Source organism: Loxodonta africana, chromosome 24 (genome assembly GCF_030014295.1).
Source record: "Loxodonta africana isolate mLoxAfr1 chromosome 24, mLoxAfr1.hap2, whole genome shotgun sequence".
In the NCBI taxonomy this organism is placed as follows: Eukaryota; Metazoa; Chordata; class Mammalia; order Proboscidea; family Elephantidae; genus Loxodonta; species Loxodonta africana.
Window position 1 is genome coordinate 22023578 of NC_087365.1, and position 16083 is coordinate 22039660.

Genomic DNA, 16083 nt, shown 5'->3' on the forward strand with positions numbered 1-16083 from the left:
GTTAGCCAATAAGCGAGGTAAACACGGGCTTACTTGTGTTTACTTACTAATCTGTAGTGAATTTTTTTCACCACATCAAAGGTTCTGCTTCAAGGTATGGCTGGCATCTGTCTCTCTCCCAATCCCGCGGCACGTTCCTACAGAATCAAAGCCTCTTTTCAAAATTGCAATCCCTGACACGGGCAGATGGCTTACTTACTTACGGTTAATTACTAATCTGTAGTGAACAATTTCACATGGGTTTCACCATTTATCTGGTGTGCCAGCACTAGACAACTATGACACATAACAACCAGTTCTGGTCCATTAAGTTTTTCATTGAGGCGTTCACTTCAAACAGGTGCCCCTTTGCCATGATGCAATACACTTTCCAGACCACAGGGCCTAATTAAGTGGGGAGTTTTGCATAATGCTGAACAGAAATCTCACGCAAAACCGTTTTCCTCACAATCCACAATGCCAACATAAGGCAGAGCGAACTCCGAACATCCTAGTGGGAGAAATGTGAATTTTACTACTCTCAAGCAAATTATGTCCAGGTGATTAGATGACGAGCTTCCTGTCACAACTGCATATTATCTCGTTCTCTGTGTTTTCTCTGGTGGCTTTATGTGTCAATAAAGGAAGGATTCCTACGAATAAAGAAGAAATGACATGATGTTGTAATTTAACAAGATAACATCTGCCTTTGTATCCATATTATTAAAAATTTAGATATAAATTGAAGTAATTATATAAGGACTTTCTTAAAACCGCCTTCACTAATTGAAAAAAAAAATTGAAAGGCGTCGCTAATTCAATTAAATATGGAATTTAAACAGAAACTTGATCTACTTATAGATATTAACATGGTTAATAGTCAAGGCTTGAATGCTAAGGACATGTTTGGTAAAGATAAAACAAATGGCAAAGACCTAGAATGTTCAGGGGATGGGAAGTAAATGAATTTTAATCAACTGAATGTAACAAATAAATCTATTTTGATTCATTCTTGGATACTGAGAATCACTCTAAAACATGCTAGTAATTTCCCGTCTTACTAAGTATGGTATTGGGAATATTATTCAAACAGAGTCAAGTAATTCAGATCCTTATAGGGCCTCTGGGTGTTCACACTGAGAGTTATTCCTGATATAAATTGGGCCACGGACAGGAAAGGTAGCGGGAACACATCCCCTCCGGGAGTTTACTGCATGACCTTGTGATGTCAGCTGGTTTTCCATCCATGGTCACCGGCTGTACATTAGAATCAAACAAGGGACATCCCCACCAAAAAAAAAAAAAACCCATGGCCCAATCAATGGCCCCAGACCAATTAAGCCAGACCCTCTAGGGGTGAGGGTCCAGGCACCAGGAAATTTTTGAAGTTCCCAGATGATTTCAGTAAGCAACCAAAGTTGAGAATCATTTCTTCATACTATTTGCCTCTTTCTCTCAGATGTAAATGCCTACTGAGGTTTCTTTTTTTAACAAATTTAAGGGGAAAAAAATCCCTCAGGCAAGCCTCACTTTACACCTTAAACAGGTTCTTGAAAGAGCAAAAAGTTAAGAGTCAAGTATTACAGCCAAAGTGCCTGCCTGCATTCCGCTCCTGACTCTGCCCCTAAACAACTGGGTGACTGGGGGCCAGTCCCTTAACCCCTGGTGTCTCAATTTACTCCCCTGTGAATGGGGATAATAATAGCGCTGTCCTCATAAAAAGGCTTGTGGAAATGACTAAACGAGTATTTATATTCACACATCTAAGCCATTTAGGATAGCAAGGGGCATGTGGAAAACACCATGTATGTGTTTGTTGTTACCGGTGATGATGATGACAATAATAATGAAAAGCTATGTGCAAATCGAATTGGAGTATACCATATATTTCTCTAGACTTGGGAAACTTATTTATAATAAATACGAGTATCAGCTTCGTAATTAATCAGTTGTTCAAAGTTTGCATTTTTGCCTTTTCAATTATTTAAGTATTTTAAGCTATTTCTTTTGAGCACTGATAAAATACGAAAAATGGAAAAAAAATTATATTATTTGATTTGTCTCTTTTTATTGTGGTAAATGGAAATCCTGGTGGCGCAGTAGTTAAGAGTTCAGCTAACCAAAACGTTGGCAGTTCGACTCCACTAGGCGCTCCTTGGAAACCCCATGGGGCAGTTCTACTCTGTCCTATAGGGTTGCTAAGAGTCAGAATCCCCTCAACGGCAACAAGTTGATTGTGGTAAAGGCTTAAATAACCCAACTGTCGGTCTAAATTTATTTTACAAAAAGGAAAAAAGGGGCTGGTCTTGCTGATTAAATATAGCAAGGGCTTGACAAGGATGCCATCAAGAGGATCAAAACTCTTGGACTGGTGAGAAAATAAACTAGAGAATGACTGAACATGTTCACACTATCTACAGCATTTATATCTCAGACAAAGGGTCGAGACTTTATGTCAATACCAAGTATCTGGGAATTCTTTTCACAACAAAGGCAAATGGATTTCCCACATAACAGGAAATAAAATTATGAGCAATATACAAAATATATTTCCCTAGAAAACTCCTCTGATTCAGTGTCTGAAACTATTTTTGGTATCGAAGGTATAAATATCCCATTATAATTGCTTCATAGCCTGGGAAATATGCAATTTAATTTCTCCTACAAGATGGAGAAGAACTAAATATAAAAAAAATAAATAAATAAATATTTTTTTTTTATATTTAAGCAACTCATAAAACTGAAGCATAATTTTGTAACTAAATTATATTAGCAGTAAAGAATTTTGAATTGAAGCCAGGGTGTTGTTATATGTTTCTAAACTCTGGTTCCAATGTATTAGAATGAGCTTTGCTATTGTTATTCTCATGGCGAAGTGCGGAGACGGTGACATGAAAATCCTTCTTCAGGCATTTGCACCATAAAAATCCTTCCAAAGAAACTGCAAAGATGCCATTTCAAAATGACCAGCTTGATTTTAAAATACATTTCAAGAAGCTGTGCTTCAATTAGAAATTCCACCAAAAACCATGAATCACACTCATCAAGAACAACTTGTAAAAGACTCCATTCAAATAGCATTTACTCTTATGTAGCATCCACGCAGGCTAATCCATCATAACACTTGGCTATCCTATAACTAGCCAGTTTTCCACAGGGATTCTGCCACTCAAATAGACTCCCAGAAATGAAAACAAATAAAATCTGTCAGTAATTGGATCTCCATAAAGAATATCATAATACCTTTGCTACTTGGATAGTTTTGTATTAAATCAGAGCTCAGAACATTCCTCAGAGTTCACTGAGGCAAAAACACTGGAGTTCATGGCATTGAAAAGAAGACAGTGTTGAGAATAAATGGGAGTTTAATCTGAAAATTGATTTGGTGTGAAGAGATTTGTTCCGCAGCAATCTGACCCGCTGACTGTCTAAACTATGCTCAAAAACACTCAAAGTTTATCTCTAAGAATCTGGTCAGTACAGAGGAGAAGCTGCCTGGAACTGATATGAAGCTATGTTCACTGATTATCTTAGGAAAAAAAGACAAGATAACCACGGTGGGGTCCAATTTTTCTTGTGAATAATACCATTTTCTCCTATCCAATTCCTTTAAATCATTTTAAAGCTTATTCCATAAGCTGCTATAAATCTTCAGTGGTCCAAGGAACTTTCACCTATGATGGAGTATTTATTAACAAATTATCCTCTGAGGAAAAGTCTTCTAGACAATAAATCCCTTCTTTTGCCTTCCATGGCTCTTTTCACAAAACATGAAATACATAAATAAACATCTCGCTTGCCTAAACAGATCTAAGCTTCAATGCTTTAGATCAAAAGACCACGGTAGAATCTTAAACAGAAAAGTCTACTGCCTTGAAGAAGAAAAAAAGGAATAAACTACTGTACATAAATTGGTGGTCACTTGGCTTTCAAAAGCATCTGTGGCCCCTAACATTTAAGGAGTAATTGTTTAGTAAAAGACTAATTGTTATTTATAGAACAATAATAAGAACCATCACAAAGGATTGAGAGTTCACAAAGTGTTTGGCATTGTGCTAACTAAGGATCACATGTATCACATTTAGCCTTTACGATTACTGAGAAAGCAGTGCCCCATCTTACAGATGAGGAAACTGAGGCTTAGGTTATTGAAGACATTTGCTTGAGGTGACTCATTAAATAAGTGGCAGAGCCCGAGCTCAAACCCACATCTGTCTGCTTTGCTTAACCAGCTTCTGGCCTCCCAAATTAGGACCCTCTAGAAAAATCAGCCCTCACTTCAAACAAAGTATTCACCTAAGATATTCCACGGTCCCTTAACCGGAATCCCAACCCTTCATTAGGAAACATCTATATTAAGTTATTACGCATTAAGCATCTATATTAAGCAATTCCTAGATAAGGATTCTAATAAAAGTTTTAGAGGGGTTTCCGGGACAGGACACACTAGGAGTGGAGGTGCAAGACAGGAAGGGATGGAAGCCCATAAAGGGTGTGTTTTCAAGCTAGTTACCACTGTGGGTTGTTGACAAGGTGGCCCCCGACTCCTGGTGACCCCCTGCACACGGAACGAAATGCTGCCCCGTACTGTGCCAATTCCACTGGGGACTACTGGGAGATAAATAAGCCATGCTCCTTTGAGTTATCCCACCCAAGAGATGAGGGAGCTGTGGTATTTATTCCTCAAATCCCCTTAGTCAGGGTGAGCACAAATTCCCAGGCATTTCAGGCAGTCAATGTGGGGAGGTGACAAAGTACCAGTACCAGTTGCCATCTAGTTGACACCAACTCATGGTGACCTCATGTGTGTCAGGGTAGAACTGTGCTCCACAGAGTTTTCAATGGCCGATTGTTCAGAAGTAGATCGCCTGGGCCTTTCTTCCAAGGTGTCTCTGTGTGGACTTGAACCTCCAGCCTTTCAGTTAGCAGCCAAGAGTGTTAACCGTCTGCATCACCCAGGGACTCCAAGCGGGTTCTAGCAGCCAGAGAAAGCAAAGGAATGCAGGTGCAGAGCACTGGGGTCCTGCCCATGTCCTCTGGAGTGGGGAGGGTGAGGGTAAGAGCAAGGCACCCTGCCTGCTCTAGCTGCTATATCTTCAATAATGGTGAAGGAAATTCAGAAGGTGAAGGAAATACCTCCGTCCATAGATGCTGTTCGTCAGTGGGTTATGACTGGGGTGGTCACATGCCTTCTGCTGTTTTCTAAAGTAATTTCAGTTATTGTTCAGTCTTTGGGGGAAGCTACCAAGAAAAACAGATTTCTTCTTCTTAATTTATAACCACAACACCATACTAAATCACTGCATGGACTGTGTCCTGCCTCAGGTGCCATATACAACACAAGCCAAAATTGATGTTTCTGAGATACACTAGAGAAGTATGTCCAAAGAGACAGCACGATTGCCAAATGATCATTAATGGAATATGTAGTCACCAGTGACTACAGACTATTTATTTTTACAGAAGAAAGTTCTTCATTTTCTTATTGAAGCTTATGATGTGTCATTCAAAATATTTTTGAACTCTAGATTCTTATGCTAAAAAATGTCACTGTGGCTTATGTAAATATTTAATTTTTACACCTTGCTTTTGAACTCTGTATTGAAAGTTAAGGTAATCAAAAGAGAATGTTGTCTGTAGTTGCCATTAATAGAAACGTAATCATCACTCTGTACAAGGATCCCGAATGCAAAATCATAGGTCATAACAAGATGGTAGATGGAGTAGATGGTAGAGCCAACCCCTCCTGCCTAGAAATGACAGACTATGCAGGTATAAATTTATATTTATAATCTAGAACCATGGGTAAACAAAAAGGATTGCACAGGTTGAACTAGAATGTAGGAAAGTCAGAAGTTAAATGGATAGATAGAGCAAAGCAGGAAATGACAGTCCAGAAGTCCACAGGCATAAAACAAGGAGTGTATCTTTCCACACCAGGAGGTGAAGGTGCCACCACTAGGAGTGATACGGAAGCATCAAGAGAGATTGATCTGCATTTCAGCTCCCACCTCCCAAGCCCTCCACACCCAGAGCCACGAAGAAAGTGACAGGAGAGATGGGCTACCATGGCTACAACTAGAAAGAGCGGGGATCTGCAAACACGCCAACCCAAAAACTAAACCCATTGCCATTGAGTAGATTCCAACTCATAGCAACCGTATAGGACAGAGTAGAGCTGCTCCATAAAGCTTTCGAGGCGATCCTGGTGGATTCAAACTGCTGATCTTTTGGTTAACAGCCACAGCTCTTAACCACTACACCACCAGGGTTTCCACTGCAAACACACAGGACGACACATTTAAAGAAATTAAATTTAAAGCCCCACCTCACACTAATTCTCAAAATACACTGCAAATGGATTAACAATCTAAACTAGGAATAGTGGTGATGATGAAGATGATGAATTAGAAAGACCTTAAAGCAAAAAAAAAAAAAAAGGTCAAAATGTGACCATGTCAAAGTTTACAGTTTCGAGTCATCTTTTGGTATACATAGACAAGCCATGGGCAGTCAGAAAGCATTTGCGACATCTATAACAGATAAATGATTAACATTACAATATCTAGAGAACTTGCAACACACATACATGGTGTACGTGTAGGTAACTGCAAGTAAGAGAAAACAGAAATTCCCAGTGTTGTTGTGGTGTGCCATGGAGTCGATTCTGACTCATAGTAATCCTATGCAAGAGAGCAGAAAACTGCCCTACAGGGTTTCCTAGGCTGTAATCTTTATGGGAGCAGATTGCCAGGTCTTTTCTCCTGTGGAGCCATATGCACAGCCTTACAAACTAATGAGGCAACCACAAATTAAAGAGATACAATGGTTGTATCAGACTGACAAAAATTACAATGTTTCCTAACAGTCTTGTTGTGGCTGAGGAAGCCTTTGTTCTCAAACAAAACTGATAAGAATATAAATTGGCCCAGCCATTAAATAAAAATTAGGGTATGATTCTCTTCAATCAGAAATTATTGCTCTGAGAATTTACCTTGAAGCCCCTGACACATACACCCAGAGAAACGTAAACACAGATGGTTATTACGTTATATGAAAGGATTGTGTACCTTTGCCCAAAATTGGAAACAAAAATTGCCCACCAAAAAGAATTTATTATTATTATTAAATAAAACTTAGTAATCTGTGGGAAATGATAGAGCAATTAAACACAGCAAGTTAGATCTACATAAAAACCAAAACTGAACCCAACAAAAAGTTCTCAAAGACACCCTGCAAAGGTAAAAAGGAAGTTATGGCTCACTAAGTATAATATGAGGCCATTTAGCATGAAAATGCACATACACAAAGCAAAATTAAATATTTCTACAGTTAAAAAAAAAAAAAAAGGCATGTATAAATGCATGTTTTAAAAGGCCTAGAAAGATATCATGAAACTGTTGCCAGTAGTGAACTCTGGAGAGAGGACTAGGATTGGAATCAATGAAGAGTTCAAGGTTAGTTTATATTTTCTTACTTGCTCACATCAAAAACATATTTGTATACCAAAACTTAAAAATAAATACTATCTGTTAACAAAGAAAGGACATAGTGGGATTCCTTCACTTAAAAAGTGTGTCTTTCCTCTCATTCCTTTATTTTAATTATGAAGCCCTCTCCTCAGCTTCTGCTTTAGCAAAACATGGAAGGAAGGGTTTACTGAACTGTATTGAACTGCTCCAATTTGAACTAGCAGCTCGTGGTTTTATTTTTACACCAGCCTTAGTACTGCAGCAGAGTATCAAGTTGCAAGGCAAAAGTCTACTTTGTTTCATATTCTCGCAGGATCAGTTTTTGTCCCCTCTTTAACTCTGACCCTTTTTCTTCTTTCTCTGACCCTTTTTCTTCTTTAGCTTTTCCTCCAAAATTGTGATGCAGATTCTTCTAGTAGTTATCATGGTTTTCAACTCCCTGTGTTGGTATCTGGTGCCAACATGGCATAGTTTCAAAGAAAAGTCAGAGCCTAACTCGGGCCACCTCTTAAATATTCAGGCAGTACAGGAGCTCCTTTTCACCCAACACTACAAATCAGCTTATCTTCTCGTGGAATACCCACTTAAATAAGAAAAATCACCTTCTTTACCCTTTACATATTACATAAGAAAAACTATTCTTATGCAATATGCATTTACATAAGAATAATTAGAATAGCCATATTCAGAAGCTCATTTTTGCTAATGATAGTAAGATTTATAGACTCAACAGTAAAAAGGAAAGAATTATTTTTAAAAAGCCCAGAGCTGACACAAACTATGAACATTTATCCCTAAATATGTTCATATTTTATCTGCTTCCATCAACCCCAAACTTTTTTTAATATTTTATCAAAACACATTTCTGCTGCCTGAAAATTATTAGCTAGTTCTTGTTTAAAAAACAAAACAAAACACAGTCACTGTCGAGTCAATGCCGACCCATGGCGATCATGTATGTGTCAGTGTAGAACTTGGTTCCATAGGGTTTTCAGTGACTAATTTTTTGGAAGTAGGTCACCAGGCCTTTCTTCCAAAATACCTCTGAGTGGACTAGAACCGCCAACCTTTTGGTTATCAGCTGAGGGCATTAACTATTTGCACCACCCAGGGGTTCTGGCTATTAACTCCTAACTCCACCATCTGTGCTGTCTGTCTGCTTTGCCACCTATCGTTTCTATGGTGACAAATTAAAGGAGGGTTTTGGGAAGGCAATAAATATATCACTGGATTTTTGTTGGAGGCTCTGGTACAAGCTATAATGTAGCCATGACAGAAGAGAGTTCCACACAGTGTGAAATGCGAGGGTTTTCCTCCAGTGCTATAAAAAGAAAGCTCTTGTAACAAATACTCTACAAAGGGCTTTTTAATGCCTCTCACATCACCAACGGGCAGTTTTTGGCTTCAAGCGATTGCTAAGCCAAGTACTTCAGCATAAGCTTCATGGATCCAAAGAGTAGCATGCTGCAAACAAGACCAAGAGGAGGAGAATGACAAAAAGAATGTTACAAAATACCAAAGCAAGCTTCCAAAGCGGTTGAAAACATAGTATGTTATCAAAGGATCCAATTAAAAGTGCCATTATTTTTTCTCTGAGAGATACATACGTGTGATATATAATACATATATAAGACCTATATGATACATGTCATAGATTCTTAGGACTAGTTGTCAGAAAAAAAAATAATATTTTCAAGAAAGGAGGATCATGATTGCGCTGTTCAGCTGGGTACTTTCAAATGATCTTATGCAAAACCACCAGCTAAAAGCTTGTCCTGCATCCTTCATTTCTGTGTACCACTTCTTCTAGCATCCATTTATGCTAATACATCACTCACAGGCGTCCATCTCCTTGAAGCAAATACATCACTCTTTCTGGTTCCAGAGCTGGGCTTAAAGCCAGAAGAAAATGACAAACTTGGAAACATGGAAGGTTTAATTTTTTTTCTTAAATACTCTCATCTTTTGGAGTCTAAGATAGATGATCATTGACTAAAAAATAAACCTCCAAACTCTGAAATATGGCTAAAGAATGACTGAGGTTTTTAAAAAGTGAAACTTACCATCTCTTGGCTAGGCTTGTGAGATTAACATCCATGAAAAGTAAAGTCATAAGAGATAAAAGGAATTACTACCAAATTATTTACTTCAATTGCTCATAAACAGCATTATAAGATTCTAGAGCGAAAATGGCTGGTGTAAAAAATTGAAAGAAACTTTCCTACGTTTGAAAATAAGTAAGCATGGGTCAAAATACTGGATCCACAAAACAGCTGAAACACATCAAAAAGCCTTTGGTCCTGAACCCTTTCTCTTTCTTAAGCAAAGAATCATTTATGATTAGTCTTAGAGGGCAGCTTAACTGAGTTGCCATGAATTATTTAAAAACCCCAAAATACCTTCCGTTGCTTTTATAGAAGCTTGATTTACAAGTTGAAAAATCAAACTGACAGTTTGGTCTCTTGTACAAATACCCAACCTTTAAAAATGCGCTAAGCATTATAAATACATCTTTCAGGAATATAGCTTCAACAGTTCTAAAAATAGCCTTTAGGAAGGGAAAAAAAACAACCTCTTTTAAGCCATTGTTTTATACATAACAGCAGGAAACCAAACAAAATGTCGAAGCCAAAATGATTAACACACCCAGTAATAAACACGAACATTAAGAATGAAATCTTACTCAAATGCAAGTTTGGATATTAGCTTTGAGGTCTCAGATTTTAATGCTATTTTAAAATCTATACAGTAATATCCCCTATGTTTTACCCCCACATCTGTGGCCACTGATGGTTCTAGGAGACACATATTCACAAAGTAACCAAAAGCCTGATATTTGCCTTTCAGAGGGTATAAACAGGCTCATTCAGGGCTGGCTCCTGGGCCAGCACCCTAAGAGGTTCCCCTAGGCTGCACCCCATCCCCACTGTGCCATTGGACTAACTCTATCCCACCTCTCACTTGTGAAATCAAAGTTGCCCTGAGGGCAAAGGTGAGAATGTCAACTCCAGTAACTCTGCATATAGCAACAGAAAGTAGAGTTGTGAAAGAGCTAAGGACCTCACAATTTGATGCCCCTTTTTTTCAGCAGTAACCATGGAGGCCCCAGGTATTCTATTGGTTTCAACGAGTATTTAGCACTCTCTGTGACCCTATACCACCTCACCAAATCACAGAACTCCGAGGTCCAACAATGTCTGTATTCTGCGGTCTCTTAGGTTCAAGTGTAGAACTGTGCTAATGTCTCTTAATATAATAACCACTTTCTATGAATATTCTTGTCTAACTGCCCACTAAACTCCAAAGAAATCTCATAATCTGCAGACATTCTATTTTTTTAAGAATTCAATATGGAATCATCTCAACCGGTTTTGTAATAAATGAGATTCTAAATTCATGGCATTGTGGGTGGAAGGCTAATTTGGGAAGAAATTCTTGAAAGACTGCAGATATAGGCTAAAGGAAAAATCACCAAGGTCAAATTCGTCCTGATGCTGGGAAAACCCTTAATGAACAGCAAGGGGAGACAGGAGGGAAAGGAAAGGCCAAGATTACGATGACTGGGGCCAGAAGCGATTTCTTCACCGTTTTTCTCCATTCTTTATGGAGAGCTGTGTGGGGGGTTAAATTAGTAACATTGACCAGTTTTCTTCTAAACCAAATGTAATTTACGTTTCCATGTTCTGATGCTAATAAATAGACGGAGAACTGCAAAACCCTAATTGTTCTAGGATTTAGTGAATCTAACATTTCAAACCAGGGGCCTTGAAAAATCCCAAGACATTTTTGCCTTACATGTTCTTTTTAAAGAAGAATCTTGAAGTCAATTACAAAGGGCCATCCATGAAGCTGGCATATTTATGTAGGAAAGACAAATAAACACGTTGTGAGGCAGCAACCAACTGGAAAATATTAAGAAAAACATATCCCCTTTCTTACCTTATTTTGATCTGTCCAGTAAAAGAAAAATCCCTGAGGGTCAGTCCTCAAAATAATTGGAGTAACAATAGTGGAATCCTAGAAAAGTAAGAAAAAAATGTATATCAATATGTGTCACTGTAGAAAGTCCTATCTTGGAGTTACTTAATAAGTAATCATTGTGTTACCCCCAAGGCTGGTCAATCATTAAGAAAAATTACCCCCCAAAATTAGACATGGGAACTTTAACTTCATAGGATTATTAACTATATCACTGAGATATTCACCAATAATGGGAATATCTGTACATACCTTGTAAAGGAAAAGGCCGGTGATACGTACATTTATGGAACAAGACCAATTTTTAAAGCCACTGATTGGGTTCCTATTCCAAAACTGATATATTTAGTTATCCAAATCAATTTTTTTAACTCTAATTATCATTATATATTTTATATGACAGAAATTAATTAAAATCCATGCTGGAGGAGAATATTTTAAAATTTCATTTGCTCCATAAAATGATTTTTAATTGTACTAAAAAGAGTTAGCACTGCATTTGGGCATTGTTGTTTCCAAGGTAACTATAAATAAGGCTGTCTTCTATATATTTTGGAAAGAGGCACCTAAAATCACTTCAGGTTTAAATTTCACACACTAAAACATCATGGATGAAAACCTTCAAAGTGAAAGCATACATATTATAAAGCAAAAACTGCAGGTATTATAATGATAATATTCAAATTTCTAAAATATGTGTTCTTTCCTTTTGGCAATTTGCAGAAAGGCAGACCATCTGCACAAGAAAACACATATGACTGCATACGGATTTGTATACTGAAATAGTTAGGCCTTTGCAGGAATGGTATTTTTAAGGAGACATAAATTACCAGTTTATGTCGGCTTTTTCATACACGTTGTAACTACGGTGTGTCATATCCTCCATCTGATCAAGAGGACTTGCAATGAAAATTAGGACCTACAGAGATAATTTGGGGATTTGTTGTTTTGTTTTCCCTGATAAATGCAGCAAACATGGTTGTAGTCTACACATTAACTTCACAGTGAGACCTGGGCTCTGGAGGCCTTCCGCTTGGGTTCAAACCCCTGCCTGCTCTCTCTTGGTGCCTCACTGTCCACAACAGAAAAAAAAAAAAAAAAAGTGGAATAATAATAATATCTATGTCACAGGGTTGTTGTGAGAATTAAACAGGATAATTTGGGTAAAGTGCCCGGAATGACGCTTAGCATATAATAAGAAATCAATAAATATTTATTATTATCAGAGTAGATTAGGTTAAAAACTCATTTATTAAAAAATGAAAGTAACAAAAAGAAGTCAGGAAGGGACAGGAAAACTGACCAAATGGACACAGGGAACCTGAGGTGGAAAGGGGGAGAGTGTTGATACTTTGAGGGGATTGCAACCAAGGGCAGAAAACAATTTGTGTGTAAATTTTTGAATGAGAAACTAACCTGTGCTGTCAACTTTCACCTAGAGCACAATAAAATAAAATAAAAAAATTAAAGTTCATCCTGATTTTCTTAGTTAGCATGCAGTTTTTAAAAAATATCTTTTACAAGGATGGTGCTGTTTCATGGAAATCTGGCTGGCATTTTAAAATTTCAAAATTACTTTTAAATGTAAAAAAAAAAAAACAAAAGACACCTAGAAAAAATTCAATATTATAATGAAAGACAGTGATTTTTAAAGACTTTAGATTTCCATGAGATGACATGCATAAAAGTTCATAATAATATTTTCGATAAAATCATAACCATATTTTCCATTCCATTCTGTCTGCTTCTCTTCTTACTGTTGGCTGCTGTGGAGTAAGACCCCAACTCATCGAAACGCTTTCTGGTCCTGCACCACCCTCATGATCAGCTGGGGATCCGACTGACACCAGTTCAGCATCATAGCAACGCGCAAACAAGAATTCTACCATGGAGCCACCAAGGCTCCCCATTCTAGAGGGGGGCAAAACAGAAGCTTCAGACAGGCTCCCCCAGCACACATTCTCACCTCCAGGTGAATTGGAATTAACCTGTAGGTGCAACTCATCCTTCTCAGGCCAGCTCCTTTCCTAATCAGAATGTATGACAAGATTCTAATTGAAATCTTGATGGCAATTTACTGCAAGGATCAAAAAAAAAAAATTTTTTTTTTTTTTTTTTTTATAGGATCACACACCATCAAATATTTAAGTTAAAAGGAATACTCAAATTTATATTGTGGAACATTCTCCTAGGCAGCCTCACATGTTTCAGCTGCAGCTATTGCTAGCTTATCCCTTCTCCTTCCTCAAAATTAAAGCTCCTTTGCTCAATATTTTCTTGACCCCGCTCTTCCGGTTACAGTCCCTCTGTTAACTGATCATTTATCTTGGCTCCTTGCTTGCTTCCTCCATAATCACCTCTAACATTCCAAGATCAGCTGGAACTTGGCATTCTTGCCAAGCGTGGCAGAATCTGACCCAGAAATACATGAATATCCATTTTGAGTTCCACCTGCTTTTTTTCCCATCTCCCACATAACTCCAAATGTCTTTATTTTTCCGATACCAAAGCAGTACTCAATCCAGACCTAAACTATTGTTCACTGTCAGCACATATGTCATGATTTAGCATTTGGAAAATATGGTTATCCTTCATTTCCAGATGGATTGTGTCTCTTGCAGTACTTTACTTTCGAATAATAGACACAACTCACAGGGGGCCTGTTTGTTCCTCTCCCTCCATCATTATCTATGTGTACTCCACAAGCCAATGGTTTTCAAACTTCAAGACACATCAGATTCTTTGGGAGGGCTTGTTAAAACACAGATACCATGACATCTCCCCCAAAGGCTGCAGAAGCCGGAGTCTGGGCTGGGAACTGAGATTCTGCATTTCTGAAAAAAGCTACCAGTGATGCTGGTGCTGCTGGTCTGGGGACCACAGTTTGAGAAACACTGACATAGACCCACAGCAGGCAAGGCCCTGAGTCAGGTATACAATGATGTAAAGAGCTAAGGAACGCCAGCAAGCTTAAGATCTAGGCAAACCTGTGAATACTAAGTGCAAAGCCTCTAAGAATTCAATTGCAATCTACTCATTTGAATTTAGAAGATATTTTTCAATAACAATACAAGAGATCACTAATAAACAAACCCGTCACCCATCTGTCAGTCTGTCACACTATGGTGGCATGCATGTTGCTGTGATGCTGGAAGCCATCCATCAGTATTTCAAATGCCAGCAGGGTCATCCATGGTGCGCAGGTTTCAGGGGAGCTTTCAGACTAAGACAGACTAGGAAGAAAGGCCTAGTGATCTACTTGCAAAAAGTAACCAGTGAAAACCAACAGAATATTGTCCAACACAGTGCTGAAAGATGATCCCCCAGATTGGAAGGCAGTACACAACGGCCCCAACAATGAACTAAAACGTGCCAGTGATAATGAATATGACACAGGACCAGGCAATGTTTTGTTCTGTTATGCAGTACACGGGGTCACCATGAGTTGGAGCCGACTTAACGGCAACTAACAAGAACAGCAACTGGAAAATTTTAAATTTTATACGCAGCTCACATTGAATTTCTACTGGGCAGTAGAGCTTTAAAACTTTATGGGAACACTCCTGAACAGCCAGCGCTTCCTCATAAAGCAAGCCAGGTTCTCTCATCAGACAATGCCAGTGAGAAAGCTTTTTTGTTTCATGTAAGCAGCCAGCATCTCCCAGGGTTCTCATCTTAACATCTAAGTGGGACAGATTAAGGCCAGTTTCTTCTCTAAGTACCATTCCTTCAAACTTCAGATTAGAGCCACCATGTTGCCACCCTCTAAGCTACACTTTACCAGTCCTTCAACCACTTGAGGTAGAACCTTAAACCTCAACACTAATGTCAAGGCCGGTCCACAGCCCACAGCACATTCCTAGTACCACTATCAGAAAGTCTACTGGCTGAGGCTGACCATGAGCCTGACCCCACAATGATTCTCTTGTTCTTTAACTATAACCGGAGAACACACATGCACACAGAAAGTAATCAATATTACAGTCAACAAGGAGAAATAACCAGTGATGTTCAGCAGAGACTGCACAAGGCTTGCATCAGGAAGCAGTAGGGCCAAATATAGCAAACACATACATTGGGGGAAAACAGCTATGTGAAAAGAGAAAGAATTCTAAGGATCACAGAAAATCAGACGCAAGGCCCATCAAATGTCAGCAATGCAGCCTTGACCATGAAATAAAAAGACAGTAAAGGCAGTCGGGGATGCAAAACCCAGAGTGTTGGACAGAAAAGTTCCCTGTGAATAAGCACTGATGAGATTTTTCTCCCGGGAGTGACATTTTCCAAAATAAAGGAAAGCAGTGGAGGTAAGAGAGTTCAGAGAAGAGAAGGCAAAAAGGTAGAGAGAAGTACCATTAATATTCTTGCCTTTTACTGTCAAATATAAAAATCCCTTTTAACACAATAAAGAGTAACGTTGGAAGAATGGTTCTTCAAATACCATGTAAGTTACTTCAGATGCTGTGCTAGGAATTCAGACAAAATTTCAGACTCGAATCTCTGAGGCCTCATCGCTTAGTGAGGGCATCAAATGAACCAACCGATAATCTCAATAAGGTATAGCTCCGGTGGGAGGGAAGTGGTCTCTCACTGGGGTTTTAATCTGCATTTCTCTGCTATGGGTGATGTTGAACATCTTTTATGTATTTACTGG

The 16083-nt window shown here is 38.5% G+C and overlaps 1 protein-coding gene across 5 annotated transcripts in view; it reads right to left on the reverse strand.

Moving 5' to 3' along the window:
• Positions 1 to 16083, reverse strand: part of PLCB1 (phospholipase C beta 1) — an 845524-nt gene that overhangs the window by 812685 nt on the left and 16756 nt on the right. For all 5 annotated transcript variants that reach the window (XM_064275782.1, XM_064275783.1, XM_064275785.1 and 2 more), the window contains exon 2: positions 11391 to 11468. In XM_064275782.1, the coding sequence (XP_064131852.1) occupies positions 11391 to 11468 (78 nt within the window). The remainder of the gene's footprint in view (positions 1 to 11390; positions 11469 to 16083) is intronic.